The 12,444-nt window shown below is 49.7% G+C and overlaps 1 protein-coding gene across 2 annotated transcripts; it reads right to left on the reverse strand.

Annotated features, from left to right (window-relative positions):
- Nucleotides 1-1,576: 1,576 nt before the first annotated feature.
- Nucleotides 1,577-9,498, reverse strand: LOC103766843 (torsin-1A-interacting protein 2). Of its 2 annotated transcripts, none has more exons than XM_025895817.2 (6): nt 9,349-9,498; nt 8,276-8,476; nt 6,366-6,620; nt 5,914-6,234; nt 5,407-5,505; nt 1,577-4,561 (listed from the first exon to the last, which is right to left on the reverse strand). In XM_025895817.2, the coding sequence occupies exons 2-6, from the start codon at nt 8,307-8,309 to the stop codon at nt 3,798-3,800; spliced, it is 1,473 nt and encodes a 490-aa protein (XP_025751602.1). In that variant the 5' UTR covers nt 8,310-8,476; nt 9,349-9,498; the 3' UTR covers nt 1,577-3,797. The 2 variants fall into 2 exon arrangements, with proteins under 2 accessions (XP_025751602.1, XP_017934614.1); XM_018079125.3 differs by having other exon boundaries at nt 5,341-5,505.
- Between the last annotated feature and the right edge of the window lie 2,946 nt (nt 9,499-12,444).

Raw genomic sequence — 12,444 nt, forward strand, 5'->3', positions numbered from 1 at the left:
GACGTGGCTGAGCTGGGTTCATTCCTTTTCTCTGCATCCTGCCCTCTGCCAGCTTCAGCCCGTGCTGGTGCAAAGGGGTAAGAAGAGATGTGACACCATATGCCTGTCACAGGGGCAGGGTTGGGGATGACAAGGTAAGGTCACCTCGCAGGGTCACATGGATAATCAGCGCTGAGCGGTCCAGACTGGCCTTCCAAACTGGTTTTGCCCCTCAGTTGAGCTACTGTGTTATTTTCAAGGTGGTTTTTAAGGTTGTTGAGCACTTTGTGGCAGCATATGCTTCCCTGTAGAACTGCTGCTGCAGACTGGGACTAGAAAAAAGGGAGAGAGTTGGGGGGAACGATGCATTGTTTAATAGGACAAGTAAAAAAAAAAAAAACAGGATTTTTTTTTAAAATTTCAGGGTTTTTTTGGTACATTAAGACTTGAAAATGAATTGTGTTTTATAATTGACATGAAAGTAGGCAACTGATAAGCCCCAGCCAAACCTGCGGCCTTGCTGTGCTTGGGTGATGTGTGTGTGAGCAGGGACAGGTGCTCCCAGAGAGATTACCAGCTGTGGGGTGATGGATTGGGGCCTGGGAGGAATCATTTACCTGCGATGCTGCAGAGCTGGGCCACGTCCTGCTCCATCCTGGCCTTGTGCTGACCTGTCACAGCCATCAGAGAACTGATGGGAAGGGGGAACTTTAGTTTATCTGCTCTTGGTTGTGACACCTCTGTGTCACCTGCTGGTCTCCCCTGCCAGGGGCTCTGCAGCTGCTGTGCCTGTGCCCCAGGGAAGCATGTGCTGGAGCACAGGGCTGGGTAGAAACCTTGCTGGGGGTCGTACTGTCCCCTCTGAAGTGACCCCAGGACCAGCCTCGGTGCTATCCAGTGGTGATACTGGATTTTCATCTGAATCTTTGGCCTAGGACCAGTTCTTGTCCTCTGGCATCAGACAACAGGAGATGAGTGATGTTTACCTCTGGCAATCGATTGCATAAACATCTATGTGAAAGCAGATGCCAATGTGATGAGTATTTAGGTTGTCAGGGCCTGGACAAAGACTGAAGAATATCCAGAATAACAGGGTAAATCCTCTTTTTTTTTTCCTTTTTTTTTCCCCCCCAGCCCTCTCTCTGTTTAGGCCAGAGCTCAGCAAAGTATTTCACCACAAAAGTAAAACTTAGTGTGTGCCGAGGTTGTGAGACATCAAGTGGAATTGATCTGTTGAAATGAGAAATATTTGCTTTCTGTATTTCTAAAACATTTCAGTTGTTGGTGGATTTCAGTTTCATTATCATCACTGAGTATTATGCAAACCCCCAGTGTGTTTCAGCCTGGGTTGAATTCAGCAACTCTTTGGGGGTTTGTTTTTAATTTTGGCTTAGTTGGAAAAGCTGTAAATATTTGTCCCAAACAACTGAGAAAAATGTTGTTTGGAGTTTTTCCAGGAGCAACAAATATTCACTTTGTTTGCACAACTACAGCCCTGACCTAAATAGAACTTTGTCCAATATGATGATCTATTTTGCTTAATGAAAGTAGCTAGGAAAAAAGAATGGAATAAGATAAGACTCCAGTCTCACTTGGATGGTTTCTTTCACAATCTCATCATTTATTTTTAAATAGAAGTCCTGTTTCAGAAGCAAGCAGATATTCTGTCTTTCAAAGGTCATAAAAATACTTCTGTATAGGAAGAGCTCAGGTGGGTGACACGGTGATGTATCCCAGGCAGTGTGGAGCTGCCTTTGCATACCTTGGCTAGGCATTGCAAACACAGTATGTGACACTGAGATAATGTTAAAATAGAGATTTCCATCAAAATATTGGCAGACCATGATTAATGCTCTGCTGGTTTTTACATCAACACCCACACTGAACTGTGCAGAGCAGGATACAGTGTTTTCTGTTACCAAAGTAGTGTATAGCAATAGAAAGGAGGGGGGGAGGAAGCAACCTGTATGCTGTACAAAACCATGCCCTGGGCTGCCCTGCTGATGTTGGGCTCCAGCAGGCAGCTCTCACATCTAGCCCAGTGTTTGTCACGGTTGAAACCCCCATGGTCTTGTCTTCATGTCTCCACCCAACCAAAAAGTCTGTTCTCTGGTCAGAACATGAACAAATAACCCTCCCTTTTCCTTTGTTTTGTCCCCTCCTCGAAGTTAATGGCCACAAATCTCCTGAGACGGGTCAAGGCACGCGGCAGGGGGACAGAAGAGACAGGCTGTGGTTTTAGGGCACAGGTCTGTGCCTCAGCCCAGCCTTTGGTGGGGCAGATCAGCAAGGCACTGTTGGCAGGAGACCCATCCCAGGCCAGGGTCCAGTTGCTGTAAGGAGCACTCAGAGGTGCAGCTTCTGAGAAACACCATCGTGTCCTCGATTTGTTCCCGTTCAGATCCAGAGCCTGGCGCTGCAAGGCCTCAGTCTGTGCTGCACTGTGGAAATGAGCCATGATCTGCTACAGCTGCTCCTGCTCCACAGGCACCTGGGGCTGACACTGGGGCTGCCTGCTGGGTTATTATAAATGCTGTAACCAGCACCTATCCCCCAGGTGTTCCCTGAGTTGACTGCTCTGCCCCACAGTGTCTCCAGGACTTCTGTGCAGAAGAGGAGGCACGGTAAGAAACCAACCTGCTTTGTTAAGGATTTGTAGTGTTAATGGCAGAGATTTTCTCTTTACCAGCTCCCCTCCTAGTTGCTTTACCGTATTCCAGAGCTCCATCTGCCTGGCAGGGAGGCAAATGTAACCTTGGAGGGCAAGGACCTGGTGTGCTACGTTACATGGTTTGAAATATCAATGTTAACATCTACGTTCATTAAGTCACCTGGGAAGAGGCTGGCAGAGGCTCCCAGCCCTGCACACAGATCAGAGATCTGAGTGAAGAGCAATCTGTCCTGTAGGATCAAAGCTGATGCACCAGCCCAAGGAGAGAGTCACAGACTTTGTGTGGCAAAGGGATCAAGTGGAATTCTTTTAAATAAGAGGTAGCATTAAGTTGCACTGTATTTCTTATTCTTTCACCTGTGTGATCCCTTGAGGCTTCACACAATCTGAGCAACAGCAAAACGTTTCATTGCTCTCTGGTTTTGGAGCTTGTTCTCTGGCATATGGGATCCCCTCTGTTAGTGCAGTGTTAGTGCTGAAAACCTGACATTTCTTGTGGTTGATGTTTAGGGAATGGTTGGAACATCCTATATTCAGGATCTGGGCTTTGCTAGGTGTCAGTCAGGGTGTGCAAGTGGGACTCTGTTGGGGCTGACTGGTCAAACCCCTTGACTAGCAAACTGGTTTTCTTTTTGAAGCATGCCTTCAAAATGTTGGGCTTTGGGGAATTTGACCTGTCTGTGTTCCAGCAGCTCTCTGCAAAGATAGAGGAACCTTCTGGATAAGTGTATGGTGAGACTGATGTATATGACACTGGCAAGCTGAGGGGCAAGGAGAGATGAAAGAGCTACTGAATTGCAGTATCTTTCTGTCCACTGTTGTGTACATTATTCATGTATTTCCTGATAGAAACACTACCTGCAAAGTCCTGTTTTTTCCTCCTCCCTCTCCACACATTGATGTTCCCCTGTGCAACCAGCAGTCTAAAATACTCACTCTTCCCACCTGCCAGGAGGAAGTGTGTGATCTATCACCTCCAAGCATCAGCTGCCCAAATGACCTGGATCAACCTGTACCTGTCAAACTCTTCCCAGGATGACACGAGAAACAAAGTGAAGAGAAATAACACTGGTTGTGCCTCTGCCTGCACCAGAGCCAGCCAGGGCCATCTTTCCAACCCTCCCCAGGGCTCTGGCTGCCTGTGTGCCTAGGGTTTGGCGTGGGCATGGCAGCCCCCCTTCTCAATGCTCTGCTCCGGGTGGATGGGCAGGACCAGGTGGGCGATGCGGCTCCACAGCCCACTCAGCTTGTCGGAATCCATGTGGTCGTAGGAGCCGGGGGTCCTGGTGGTGACGAACTTGTCCCAGAGGAAGTCATGGACTCTCTCTTCCAGCTGCGGGAGGCTGATGTGGGTCTCCAGCACCTCCTCCTCCAGCAGCACCGTCAGCAGCAGGGCCACGTCCTTGAAGGCCGCGCTCTCGTGGTCGCAGTACTTGTAGAAGATGAGGGTGGCCCCCGCCGGCAGCAGCTCGAAGCGGTGAATCACCGCGGCACGGCCCCCGGCGCCGAACGCCAAGCTCAGCTCCTTGTCCACCTCCAGCTTGGCCCGGTCGCTCTGGAGCCTGGATTTATCCCTGCCATCGATCTGCACCGTGCTGGCATGCAGGGCAGCTGAGTAGGAGTCGGCCACGTGGGCGCTGAGGCATCGCAAGGTCTGCTCGCCCGCGCGGGCGGCCGTCAGGATGATGATGGCCGGCTGCGTGTGGTGGGATGAGTTCAGGTGCTTCTTCAGGACCTTGCTCCCACGACTCCAAAGGTAAGGGCTCTGCCCCGGAAACCTCTTCTCCAGCTGGTTGAACTGGAACAGGAATGCCTCTGTGGCGCTCTTGAGGGTTTGCTGGGAACTGGAGGTCGGGTTGCCGAAGCAGAATATGCAGAAGCCGAGCAATATGAGGCCCATGATGCCAAGCCCTGTTCAACAGGGGAGAGGCACAGGATGGGGAACAGAAGTCAGTCACAAGTGACCTGCAGTGACATGCTGGAAAGTAGCTATGATGGCTCTTTTTCCCCTCTAAGACCTGCCCCCCTGCTCTGGGGAAGTGGATCAGATTGGCCAGGGGTGGTGAAGGGGCTGTTGTGAGACCCATGCTCCTACACACCAGGCGAGGGGGCTGCAGCTCCAGGGATGGATTCAAGGCTACAGCTCTGTGCAGAATTTCCTGAGGAAATTGCAGCTGGCCACAAGCTTCCTTCTCCTTCCCCCTCCTCTGTTTTCTTTAAGGTTTGTGGCCATTCAGAACACCACACATGGAGGTGTCTGACCCAGCTAAAGTGCTGTGACCACTGCCCCCCTCTGAGCCTTGTGGGATGAACAAAGGCCATCGTGGTTCTGCTCAGAAAACAGAGGACAGCAAGGTCCAGATAACAGGTTGTGTCCTTCTCCATGCCAAAGCAGGGTCTCTTTTTAACAGGAGGCATATGTGGCGCAGTGAGGATCACAATTCCTGCTTAGAGCCCTGTGACACAGGGCAGGACTGAGGGACCATTGGTGTAGGAACCCCAGACCTCCCAGAACATCCCAGGGCACTCCCAGTACCCTGAACATGATATGCCTTCTTCTGAGGCTGGAGAGCTGGAGGGAAAGCTGCTGAAACTGGGCCTGTATTTAAGAGGATGGTTTTTCCCTCAAACCCTCAGAAAAGGCTTTGAAAGGTCCCAAGAGAGAAAAAGAATTAAATGTGCTTCATTACTTGTTCCTGGAGGATCAGTGCCTGCTGGTCGGTGAGTAACATGCAAGGGAAGCTTCTTTTCCTCACCTTTCAGCACGAGGGACTTCTTGGGCTTCTCCTGGTCTGTGTTTTGGGTGGTGACATTCTGCAGGCAAGACTGAGCCTCTGGGTTTGGGGCTGTGTGCCCTGCAGCAAGAGAAAGAAATGTGACACTCACTGTTGAGGGAACAGGTAAAATGAGCTGTAGTAAGAAAAGGAAATGCTGCCAGAAGCAACCAGCTGAGGGAAGAGTTAGAAGTGAATATTGCTTTGGGTTAATACTGCTCTGAGTCTTGGCTCTTTGTTTTTGGGGCTGGGCAAGGAGAAAGACAGTGCAGAGGGCAGTGTGGTTTCATGCCTTTCAAAGAAAGAAAAGGAGGAGTGAAAGGAGAGAGAAAAAGAGAAGCCAGTTAATTTCTTATACCTTCTTTCCTGCTTCACTCTGGAAAACTGACAGTGGGCAATGGGGATCTCACCATACCATGGCTCTAATGCCCATGGGAAGTGCAGGCATGTGCACGGTGGAAGAGCAGCAGTGTGCAGCCACCAGCTCACCTTTGGTCCCATGTCTTTTCCTTAATGTGTCTTGGGATCCAATCTCCTGTGTTTCTTGCTCTATGTGCTCCTCTGGCTCCTGCACTGGGAGAGAGGCACTGGTGCTCCTCTCTGTTAAGAGGTCCTTGGTGACATCTTCCGTGGCAGTCACATCCAAATGTGTCACTTTACTGTCAGAGCTCAGTGACTTGCTTGCTGATAAAGCATCTTCCTCTGCTTTGGAGCAGCTTTCACACTGACTGGTTGTCTCCTGGTTCTCCCCTGTTTCCTGGTGGTCAGGGTTGTCTCCTTTGCTGTCCATTTTACCAGGGGCCAGCCCAGCTGTGGAGAATAAAATTTGCAGACCTCCATTTAGTTTCTTTCAGCCCAAGAACCAACAGCTCTTTTTCCTGCTCTGCCTCCTCTAAGCAAAGGCCGAGGTTATCAGCATTTTGGGGTGGGGAGAGACTCACCTTCATCCAAGTCCTTTTCTTCCTGGGATCTTTCTGAGGCACCATCTCTTGTCTTCTCAGGTTCTTCCAGCAATATTTCAGTTTCCTGGGGAGCCTTCTCCTCCAGTGTGGGGCCAGCTAAACCCAGCAGTGTTGTCTCTCCTCCACCAGCACTTGGTTCACGCACTGAAGAGTCCTGCTCTGGTGTTTCCTGGGTGGGCTCTTGGTGCACAGGAGGCTCTGCTGTGCTTCCCACCTCACCTTGGGCTGGCCCAGCTGTTGGGATCAGAGTTCACAAGCCCAGTGAGCCACACAGGAGTCAGGAATGCCCAGTGCTTTACCACCAACCTTAAAACTCCCAGCTCTTGCACTGCAGAAACATCTACCCCCAGTGAGACGGGGCAGAGAGTAGTGCCCAGAAGTGAGAAAACTCATGGGTTGAGATCCAAACAGCTGAATGAGTGAAGGGAAGGGTGAGGAATCAGGACAGATTGACAGACAAGCACTCACTACCTCCTACAATGATGCCGGGACAGTCTCCCAGCAATGGCCACCTTGGAAGCCATCCCCCTTTCTCCCTTTCTTCCTGTGCCCCAGTTTTTGCTGCTGAGCCTGATGCTACACTGTACTCAACAACCTTTTGTCCACCTTGGGTCCAAGCCCAATAAACCCACCCCATGTTATTTGCTTGGCAAGGGAAGGGTGGGGGGGAAGAGAAAGCCTTGATGCTGCGCCAGCACTTTCCAGTAATAGCCAAAACACTGCTGTGTTATCAACATTTTCTTCTGTAAACCCACAAATCCAAACCACAGCACTGTACAGGCTGCTGTGTTAAAGTTAATTCAATGCCAGCCTGCGTCCTTGGTGGGGTGGGCAGGCAATTCCTTCATTAAGTGGTGGGATATGTTACCACATCTTCCACAGATAAGGGATTTTCACAGATAGCGGTGGATTTGAAGAATTTCTAAGGCTGGTGTTGAGTGCAGTTATGCCAATGCACTTCAAGCATCTGTCTGAATGTAAATGATAATTCTGCTTGTGCTCTGTCTCTGCTCCTGTCCTGGAGGTCTCCCTAAGAGCTATGGCAACATATAATTAAAAGCAAACACTGGAGCATAATTCAATAGAGAAATTCTGAGGCTGAACACGAGCATTTGTGACATATTCTAGATCTTAAAGAACCAAAGAGTGCAGCTCAAATTTCAGCTGCATTTTGTGAAAAATTGCTTAAGAATGATCAAGCATTATAATGACAGAAGTGATTATGCTACAATTAGAATAAAGACTGATAAAAATGGCAAGGAACTTCCTTCTAATTTGAGAAGGGAAAAAAAGCTGCACTTGGCAAGCGTCAGAATACGATTTTTACATTCTTTGTTGCTGACTATTACAGGAACACCTCTGAGTGCCTGGGACAGACCTGAGCTGGTGATGGCATCATGGTATCACTGACATACTGGTATGTATATTGTCATAACAAAGCTCCTGGAGAATGTAACTACACAGCAGAAACTGAAACATGAGGAACCTGGAGATATCCTGCTATTCAAGCTGGACACAAACTACTCCTTGCCCTGCCTCCTCCAGAGGTTTCTCATCTATAGGTGGTGGAAAACTGGCTTATTATTTAGGCATCTGTAGATGGGAAGCACTGGGGTTCATGGAAGAAAGCTCTCCCAGCCTGGATCTTTAGACTTCCTTGTGCTGCCATCCTGGATACTGAGTCTAAACCTGTTGCAGTGAGAATCTAAAACTGAAAGTAACTTGTTCATCTTTCACTCTATAAAAAAAATATAGCAACTTGCTTTTCTTGGCCTGGAAAAGACAGGATTATTTTATTTTTATTTTGCTTCAGTTTCCCATGTCACTGTTAAGTATTTCTTGCAAAGGAATTTTCCTAGTAGATGGAGTAAGCATAGTGATTTCCTTACCTCCAGACAGATCCTCTCTTGGATTCTCTTCCATTTTCTTTTTCCCCTGGAGCTGTGGCTTCTGCACTGTTTCGTTTCACTTTCTCCTTCGGTCATAGGGAGCTGTTTCTCCCCGCTGTTCGAGTGGCTGACCAAGTCCTACCCCCCTCACAGACACCATCCTGTCCTGGTCTCGGGAATTCCAACTAAACGCCCATGAACCTGATAAGCAGAAACACAGGAGCGGTGATTCACGGAGGAGGAAGAGGCTCCTCCCTCCATGATTCCCAAGAGGAAAAAGGCTGGGTGTCACCCATAACCAGGAACCTTCAGCCCAGGCGCTGTCAGCTATTTTGCTTCCCATCGAGCTACAAGTAATTCAGGGGTTAATGCAAACCGCGTTTGTCTCGGGATGCCCCAGTGGGGTGAGGCACCGGTTTCTCATCCAGATGGACTCGGAGATGGCAGGCCCGGAGTCTGGGGCTTGGCAGGGCACCTGGAATCTCACAGCCCGGTCCCCACAGAGCAATGACCCCGCTGCACTTACCGTCCTGCCTCCAGCATGTTTTATCAGGAGACAGCGGTGCCGAAGGTGAGGCCGCTGGCACAGACACCCCGCGGCCTCAGCAGAGCCCAGCCCGGGTGTTGCGAGCCCAGAACCACAGCCTGGCTCTCCTGCACCCCCCCCACAGATCCTTCCCACCTTGCTAAAGCGCTTTTTTTGGGACAGGACGGAGGCGGGCTCGCTGGCGTAACCCGAGAAAAGTCGGTGGCTTTCAGAAGCGCAACCGGGCGGCATGGAAAACTCCCGAAGAACTTTCCCCGCGGTTCGCGCGGGTTTCTGCACGAAAATCCCGCCCCAAGAGCCTCCTCGGCAGCTCTTCCAGCACAGGGGGGCACCTCACTCCCCCTGCACTGTCCCTGCAGCGGAGTTTTCTCGCTTAGAGACGCGATTTGGAGGGGCGGGGGGGGTACAATCGCTGCTCTGCCGCCCGGCTCTCGTCCCTGCCCTCCCTGCGCTGCTCCCGCTGGTGACGCTCCGGCAGGAGAAGGAAGTCGGGGAAACAAAGTGTCCTGTGGAGTCGGACGCTTACCCGGGCAGGCTCGGAGCCGGTCAGGGCGGTGAAGAAAAGCAGGGTTGGCTTTTCCGCTTGCCCTTCCCAGAGGCCCTTTGGCTCTGGTGCTGGCAGGACACCAACACACCCCCTGAATCCTCCGCTGGAAACGTGACGGTGAACTCTGCCCTTCCCCGGCTGCCGGCAGCCTGCTGGGAGCTGTAGTTTTCCTTCCCACAGCCGTTCTCCGGAGCGTTCAGGAAACAATCGTTTCTCTCTCTCTCTTGGCTGTATTTCTACGGCTCCGTTTCCTCCAGGCACGCTGGATGAGCGGCAGCTTCCTGCGTTAGGTAACAGCGTTGTGGATCGAAACGAGGAAGTGAGGGTGAGGAGAGAACCGGTTTGAGAGTTGATTTGTGAAAAGTACCGCAAGGAAAACAGTGCAAAAACGTAGGTAGCAAAGGCCAGACTCTGGAAATGTCACACTGGGCCAGTGCAGGGAGGCTGGGGGCTGAAGGATGTGAAATGGAGGATCTTTAGTATCAGCCTGGTGGGAAAAGGATGGGGAGCCCCCCCAATGCCCCCTTACAGTGTGGTCAAAAGACTGCAACTAGGGGGAAGGTCTGAGAGTGTGTTTATCTGCCCCTGGCCTCATTTCGGCAATGTTTTCCCGAAAAAAATTATGTTCTAAATTGAGGTGCTAGCGCAGGGGACAGGTAGGTTCCAACTCCTTCCCTATTTCCCCCTGCCCAGGACATATATCATGGAAAGCAGGAGCATGGAGCATGGCAGGGGCAAGGCATCAGCACAAGGAGCAGTAGCACAGAGATAGCAAACCCCCTCGAACTCAGCTTGCAGCCTTTTCACCAGCAACCCCGGAGGAGCCCAGCAGCAAATGGCTGAGACAAAACACAGGAAAAGGCGGCTGAAACAGTGCTGGGAAGGAGCAGCCACTCAATGGCAGGCACTGAATGGCTGGGACTCCTCAATCTGGAGACCAGAGGGCTGAAGGGGAGGATGTGACTGATGTGTTTGATTTGACTTCGTTTTAATTTGACTAAATCCTCCCCTTACTAGTACTTGTAGAACAGATTGGGTTCCAAAGGGCAGAAAAAAATACATCTTTGTGCTGTGTTTAAGAACCCTTACTGACACAGAGGCAGTCTCAGAGGGCTCAAAAAAATGTGTGTGTCACGTGTCCCAGGGGTGTCAGCATGTGCACAGGTATCAGTACCAACGCTGGTCCTATCAGGAAGGTGATGAGGAGGTGAGGTGTCTGTGGGCAGACTCTGCACATCGTGAACAACCTCTCATTGGGTGCAGCAGAGGCTGTAAAACCTGGGGAGCGGCAAAGCAGGAAGGACAAAAATCGATGTGGCTGGTTCACAGAGGCCAAGGTCACCTAGAGGGCCCTGCTCCTGGCTGGCATCCATCTCATATCCTGCCTTCATCTGCTTCAGTAAGGAACAACCAAGGAATGGTAGAGAGGAGCCGCGGGTGTCAAGGGCTTCACAAAAATCAAGGTATTTTACATCCCTCTGTCCCTACAACCATCCAGTTCCTTCATCACCAGAGGCAGTCAGGGCTGAGGGACCGCCCTTCCCACAGAAGCACGAGTGTCATGAAAACAGTGACAAACGTGTGACAAAATCAGGGGGTCCCTTCAGTCTCTGGGGGTTGAGAACCTGATCCCAAAAAGCTGTTTGGCAGGAAAATTAAGTGGTTGGGCTAAGGCATGAAGTCATCACAAAACTGTTACAAAAAAGGATCTTGATACTATGTTACATTGTTGGTGTTTTTTTTTGGTTTTTTTTTTTTTTTTTTGCCTTTAGCGAAAGGAAAACAGGAATTCATGGGATGGGAGTGGATATACAGAATTGCAACCTAATAGATCTGGTCTTTTCTAAGTCAAGTTTGAGGGAGAATTTAATTTAAATTGGGATAATGTTTTCTCTCAATCTGTAGAAGAATCAATGGTGAGTAGGTGAAATATAAAGGACATACTATGTAAATATTTACACAAGGTGATACTTTGGTAACTTTCTTTGGAAACTTGCAAATAAAGCAGTACTGTAGGTGGAGTTCCCCTGGTCAGGAATCATGAGCTGATTGGTCTTTTTTCTACTTGATTTGAACTGCATGGATGGCTCAGCTGTATTTTAAAACCTACTGATGTGGTATTTGTTACATCCTCTTTTATTTTTGCTTTAGAAAACATTGCTCAATGTGTATGTTCTGCTTTTAGGTCTGAAAAGAATGACAGTATTTACTGCTGGTACAGTAGGAAGTATGCATAACTTATCTCACAAATACTCACTTCTTGGTAAAAATGGAACATTTATGGTGTCTTAGTAAAGCATTAAAATAGTTTTTATTTTGAAATTAATGTACAGAGAAGATAGTCACAGAAGGGAACTGTGAGTGGCACTTCCCTCACCCAGCTTCCTGCTGGAGTACAAAGAACACACACACATCTACCAACACTTACAACCCTGCAAAACAAGTAACATCACAAATGTGAGCACACACGTTCTGGAACATTGTAGATGAAGTTACTGCCATTACAGGGGTCAGTATCACCTTCCTCAATCCCGACTTTTTCAGTGTGTAGATATCCTTCAGTACCAGTACTGGTTGGGGGCTGACCTGCCAGAGAGGAGCTCTGCTGGGAATGTTGGCGGATGACAAGTTGTCCATGAGCCAGCAACGTGCCCTGGGGCCAGGAGGGCCAATGGGATCCAGGGTGCACTGGGAAGAATGTGGCCAGCAGGTCGAGGGAGGTGGTCTTGCGTCTCTACTTGACCCTAGAGAAGCCACATCTGCAGTGCTGTGTCCAGTTTTGGGCTCCTCAGTATAAGTAAGAAAGGAGCTGCTGGAGAGAGTCCAATGGAGGCCACAAAGATGATTTGGAGTCTGCAGCACCTGTTGTGAGGAGAGACTGTGGGAGCTGGGTCTGTTTAGTCTGGAGAAGAAAAGACTGAGAGGGGATCTCATCAAAGCATGTAAATATCTCAAAGGCAGGTTCCAAAAAGATGGTGCCAGACTCTGTTCAGTGGTGCCCAGGAACAGAATGAGGAACAGGATGTGTTTTAGTTTATGGCCATTACACAGGAAGCTCCACCTCAGTAGAAGGAA

This window comes from Manacus vitellinus, unplaced genomic scaffold, assembly GCF_001715985.3.
Source record: "Manacus vitellinus isolate BGI_N305 unplaced genomic scaffold, ASM171598v3 scaffold_44_pilon, whole genome shotgun sequence".
Lineage (NCBI taxonomy): Eukaryota > Metazoa > Chordata > Aves > Passeriformes > Pipridae > Manacus > Manacus vitellinus.

What these genes read in the sequence shown, in the direction of transcription:
- LOC103766843 (XM_018079125.3), bottom strand. Translation starts at nt 8,309, where the DNA reads ATGGAAGAGAATCCAAGAGAGGATCTGTCTGGAG. An exon ending in AAGAGAGGATCTGTCTGGAG is followed by an intron (nt 6,621 to 8,275) that starts GTAAGGAAATCA and finishes TGATCCCAACAG; the next exon opens with CTGGGCCAGCCCAAGGTGAG. An exon ending in GAAAAGACATGGGACCAAAG is followed by an intron (nt 5,506 to 5,913) that starts GTGAGCTGGTGG and finishes CTCTTGCTGCAG; the next exon opens with GGCACACAGCCCCAAACCCA.